Here is a 6,000-nt window from a genome sequence, read left to right on the forward strand (position 1 = left end):
AGTTGCAGCTGATTTTCTCCAAAGTTCATTCCAGCTCAAAATTATCTCTCAGTCAGAGGGAGGTGAATCAAATTAAAATATTCTACTGGCTAAAAATAAAATGCTAGCTATCATCAGAAAGAATAATAGAAATTATATCTCAAATTCTATAAAAAGCCATCCATATCTGGAATACTAACACATTTGAGAAAATCATCAAACTATATATGTAAAATCAGAAACTAACTTAAGCAGTGGTTCTCAATCCTTGTCACATATGACTACCGGGAGCTCAAAAAAATACTAATACCAGCAGCCCTAAATTCTAAGATTATGATTTAATGGATCTGAGATAGAGTCCAGGGAATGAATACTTTTAGAAGTTCCCCCAGATTATTCTCAGATTGAAGTGAAGCTGAGAAATACTGAACTAAAGTGACAAACAGTAGTATATGTTTTTAAAAGAGTAAAACCTCTACAATCTTTCTAAAATATAATTAAAGGTTATAAAATTATCAAGACTATAAATAGAGTGAAAAATGATCCTGTTTACAAAATTATACCATACCACAATGGGGTTCACCTGCTCCAAGTTCAAAGGAAATGGTTTTTAAAGACCCGAATAAAACCGAAGATTAGTTTTATAGAGTGGTTAGTAAATGTATATGATTTGTTACCCAAGACATCATTCAAGGTTAAGATAAACACACTCAGAAAAATTTACACAAATTCCAAGATAACAGACCCACACCGAGTTATAAGGAAAGCAAATATACACCAAGTACATAATCAGTGTTGTAAGGCTGACAGTGAAAGCAACGATTCATTCCTATGAAATGTCCCTTAGCGCCACCATCACACCTGGAATATTAGACTGCCTGGTCCAGGATGGTACTTACATGCTCTAGCCTTAAAAGAGTTCACAACTAAAGATGATGCTTTTCTCTGGAGACAAGGACATAAAAAAGACTGAAAATTTAACATCAAATATTTGCTACCTTTTATTCATTCAGCGTTTACTTTGTGTTATGTGCCAGCCTCTGTGAGGTATTTTAAAACATCTCATTTAACCCTCACAAGGTAATTTATTATTCTCACCTTATACCTCAGGAAACTAAGATTCTCAAAGGTCAGAATTTGTTTGCCATGTTTGCCATAAAGTTGTAAGTCTTAGAGAAAAGATTTAAAGCAGGTTTATGCCATGTTGTCTCTCACCATAATTGTAAATAATAGTTGTAACACAAAATAAACCATCATTTTAAGTGCTGTACTCATCTAAATGCTCAGTAAATCTTAACAGTCCTATGAAGCTATGAAGTCCTTTGAAGCTACTCAGTCAAAATAACTGATTTGTACATGACTCCTCTTTTCCTCACATTCTATTCTTCAGCACATCCTATTGTTTCTACCTTCAGAAATGTGTTCAGAATCCATTTTGATACTTTGAATATGTATCAAAATATATATTCACCTACCTCATCACTACCACCTAAATTCATTTCCAGCCCAGATTATTAAAATAGCCCCCAACCTAGGCTCCCTGACTCTTTTACTCTTATCTTCCCCTCTAAGTGGATTCTAAAGCCTTGCAAGAGGTTCCTTTTAAAGATGGTGGTGTTCCTTTGCTCGAAACATTTCAACAGTTGCCTATCCTGCGGAGGTAAAACCTACGATCCTTACAATGGGCAAGATCCAGTACTTCTGACATTTCTTCTATTCTTCTCCTCCACTCTAGCCACATGTGCCTCATTATTCCTCAAACATTCCAAGCATTCTTCCCCCCACCCCAGCACTGTTCTCTAAGCCTAGAACACTCTTTCCTTACTTTCACCTTTTCAAGTCTTGCTCAAATGGCATCTCACCAGTTAAGCCTTTCTTCCTCACTTTCTCAATCATTTCATATCCCACTTATAATACATTATCATGGTGCCTGCTACCATCTAACATTCTATGCATAGGTATGTATGTCTGTCTTTCTCCAGAATTTAAGTTTCATGAAGGAATGATCTATTTTAATCATTCTTGTTTCTCCAGGGCCTATAATAGGAGCTAGCATAAAGCGGGTGACTGATAAACATTTGCTGAATGAAGAGATAAATCAATAATGCTAAAATCCAGATTAATAAACACTCCAGTTGGGGTGCCTGCATGGCTCAGTGGGTTAAGCCTCTGCCTTTGGCTCAGGTCATGATCTCCAGGTCCTGGGATCGAGCCCCCCATCGGGCTTTCTGCTCAGCAGGGAGCCTGCTTCCTTTCCTCTCTCTCTCTCTCTCTCTGCCTTACTTGTGATCTCTGTCAAATAAATAAATAATAATTTTTTAAAAATAAAATAAACACTTCAGTATACAGTCTCTATACAACATGCCCTAAGCTACTCAATTACATCACTTTTTCACAATTTTTTCTCTTTTTTTTCACTTTTTTCACATTTGCAGGTGAATAGCTGAGCCTCCCCTACTACACACACATCCCAAAATCAAGAGCCAATAAATTTTAGTTTTTATTTACATGGTTGCTTTCTATTAAGTCAATAAATTTGAAATAGGTTCTCACTACCTCATGAAGTTCTTTCTTACTGCTATTCTCCCCATTCACTGCTAGCTCTCCTCTTTTACGCTACTCTAAAACAATTTAAGCCCCCAATGTGATAAATACTGATTTTTCTGCATCTTGCTTGTACTATCACTCCAAGTAGACTGCATGTTCTTTTGAGGTCATCTAGCTCAAAATCTCACATATAGAAAATTTTCTCAAATGTTATGATTAGTATTCCAACTCCACTTCCTTTCACAGATGTAAAGCTCAGTAATAATCCGAATCATTCTTTTCCCATGAATTACCTATTCTCATCTGAACAGTGGTAATGAGGTGGGAGAGAGGGAGATTACCAAAAATAAAGAGAATTCTACTTAAACCAAGATGGGGGGGGGGGGGATGACAAGTTTGCAGCACAATGTAGCTGGTTCCTTCTTCCCAAGACCTGAAGAAGGGAGGAAGCAGAAAGGCAAGCCAGGTAGATGAGAGCTTGGAAGATGAGAGCCTTGCACAACTCTGCCCTGGCAACCTGAAAGAGCAGGACTGACAGGTTCCTGAAGGGGCAAATTAGACTTAATCTTAAAGGTATTTTTGTTGACTTCGGTGTTAATCACTGAGAAGTGATTCAAAAATCAAAAGGGGGATGCCAACTGATCCAAATTTCATCGTCATTCTTTCAACTCTTACTTCTTATCGTCTTTCTAGAAAAATTCCAACAGCAAAAGAAAAATGAAGGGATATGTTCAAATTTAATGATGCTGATGAAATGATTCAAAAGCACAAACGCGTGTGTGTTTGTGTGTAAAACTGAAGAGTGACTACAACTAATTAAAGGTAAACTGTAAGTTGAAACGGAGGAGTGGAGGGGGACCTCTGGGAGATCCGACGGGAGGTAAGATGAGTTGGAAGTTCCCAAACCTCCACAGGTAATAAGGGAAAAATCATTATCTTGTCTGTTTTTTGACCAAACTAGTGTGACTCACCTTCCCTAAACTGGAAATTAAAATTTAAGCAGTCACATACAAAAATCACTCTCCACACTTGAACAGCCTTAAAGTTAAAGCCTGCCTTTCACACTTCCTTGAAGTCTGAAATCCACAAGCTTACTTACAGAATGCAGTGCTAATAAAGTGAATTACTAATAAATCTGAATCAAGCATTTAAGTAAGCTTGCTATTTAGACAGATATGGTCAGATTTATTTTGAAAAAAATTACAAATATCTATATACTAGATACTGAAGTACATAGCAGTAGGAATAAAAAAAGTTGTCACAATATAAACATACAACTATAGAAATAGAGAGGCAGAAAAAATTGTAATAACTATGGGTAACGCCTGGCTTCACCGAACTCCTCCCAGAGGCCTTCCTCAAACACCACGTCTAAAATAAAATAGCTGCCCCTATCATACTCTATTCCTGTACCTGATTTATTTTTCTCACCCAAGTTGCCACTATGGTCCAGTATATTATATACTTGCATCTGCTGACTGTTTGCCGACTAAAATGTAAGCTCTATGAGGGCAGAGTTGCTGTTGGTTTTGTTAATCCCAGGGCCTGAAGGCACACAGCTGGCACTCAATAAATGTACTGAATAATAAAAGATGAAAATGAAGTTCAGAGAGGCGAAAGGATTTCCTCAAGGTCAGAGCTAGCAGCAAGCACAGGCGGTACTATAAGGCTGTCTACTCCCTCTTTCCACAGTCACTTCCACTATGCCAAAGCACCCTGTTCCAGCACATGATTCTATTTAACAGATTTCTCCTCTTCTTTTTTTAAGTGCCAAAGAAAATACATGTTACCAAAAAAAGTGACACACTGGGTAGCATTTTAACTTCAAGTGTTTTACCAACCAAAACTATACTCAGATTTCATGAGCATACAGGATTAGCCAGTAAAACAGAAAGGCACAGCGACTCAGTTCCTAGTGAAATTGGTGTGTGCCTTGGAAGTTTTAAGAACAGCCACTGAAACCTACTTAGCAATCCAGAATGGCTAGTAAAGGATCAGCCTCACTTTCTTCTAAGTGCCCACAACAGCTCCTTCCTGGATATACTTTATCTCGCAGATTATGCAAGGAAATGTAACCAACTTTAAAGTCCCTTTTAGTTCCTTTCAAAGTACAAGTCAATCTCCCAAAACACTGGACATAAAATTAACCCTTGGGAAGTTTCAGATTCTGAGAACAGGAAACCATCTCTGGACCATCACCTGACTGTGATCATCCAGGTCCTTCATTCAAAGTCCATGAATCTGAAATACCTAAAAGAAACGCGGGAGGGGGTAAGGAAGAGGAAAGAGAAAAAAGCATTTACATATATCAAAAAGGAGCTCATATTCCTAATAATACTTTCGCCCAACATCAGCTTCTCGCCTGAAGTCAAGGCCCCACGGACACAACTTCGGTCTCAATCACCTTCCTTTCAGAGAGAGGAGCCAATACCTTTCGCAGGGACCATCTCTAGACCTACGATGTTACTAAGGCAGAGGATGATTTGCTCGACGTCTCTCACAACTACTGTCAGCCCTATTAGTAAACTGAAAGGGACGACCTAAAATGTGGGACGGCAAAAAGAGTTGAAAAGAGACGGAGTTAAGAGTGGGAAGGAGCAGACGAAAAGGAGCGGGGAGGGTAAACAACGCTTCAAGGGCGGGAGTGGGAACCCGGGTCAAGGAAGTGGGGTCAGCGGAAGGCAAAGGTGAAGGGGGTAATGGGACGCGGTTCTAGAGGGGATGGGCAGAGCAAAGGGGGAGGGGACGAGCGGGGGCTGAAGGGTGGGGAGGGGGAAGGGTCCTGGGCGGGGCGGAAGGGAGCGAAGAGGCGGGATGTAGAGGGCCCGGCCGGGAGGGTCTTTACCTGCAGCTCCGCCCGCTCCACCTCCCACTGGGCTCTCTCCACCTCGAAGCGGGCCCACTCATGCTGCAGGAAGTGCAGGATCCCAGGGAGGCTGTATTGGGCTCGCGCCGCCCCCGCCGCAGCCGCCCCGTCGCCGGCCGCGGCAGCCTCCGCCAGAGGCCCGAGACCCTTGGCACCGCCGGCGCCCGGGTGGTTGTTGCTGAAGAAGACACCGGGACCCGCCTGCTCGTCCATGGCGGCCGCAGAAACCCCGGGAGCTGCCCAGGCGCCCAGCAGCGGAGGCAACGGCGGCGGCCAGCAGCGCCTCCTCCTGCCTCCGCCGCTCCCCGCCCACACCCCAGTCAGCAGGGAGCAGCCGCCTGGGCGCGGGGGCCGGCCGAGCCCGGGACGGGCCGGGAAATGGGTCAACTGCGGCGCGCGGGCGGCCCGCGGCTTGCTGGGAAATGTAGTCGCGGGGCTCGGCGTCGACAAGCGCGGCCGCGGCGGCCTGTGGGGCTGCCAGCAGCTAAGGCGCGGCCGCAGCTCCGCCCCCGGGCCCGCCCCGCCCCGCCCGGGCCCGCCCCGCCCCGCCCGGGCCCGCCCCTGCCCGCGGCGGTGGGGGCCGGCTGGGCCGGGAGCGCGGGTTTCCT

At 43.5% G+C, this 6,000-nt stretch overlaps 1 protein-coding gene across 3 annotated transcripts in view; it reads right to left on the reverse strand.

Annotated features, from left to right (window-relative positions):
• STRN (striatin) overlaps positions 1-5,767 on the reverse strand; it is a 124,967-nt gene extending 119,200 nt beyond the window's left edge. Inside the window, exon 1 of one of the 3 annotated variants that reach the window (XM_059188646.1) lies at positions 5,372-5,767. In XM_059188646.1, coding sequence (XP_059044629.1) covers positions 5,372-5,605 — 234 coding nt within the window. In that variant the 5' untranslated portion in view covers positions 5,606-5,767. The remainder of the gene's footprint in view (positions 1-5,371) is intronic. The other 2 variants (XM_059188645.1, XM_059188647.1) reach the window with 2 other exon arrangements.
• Between the last annotated feature and the right edge of the window lie 233 nt (positions 5,768-6,000).

This window comes from Mustela lutreola, chromosome 9 (genome assembly GCF_030435805.1).
Source record: "Mustela lutreola isolate mMusLut2 chromosome 9, mMusLut2.pri, whole genome shotgun sequence".
NCBI classification, from domain to species: Eukaryota; Metazoa; Chordata; class Mammalia; order Carnivora; family Mustelidae; genus Mustela; species Mustela lutreola.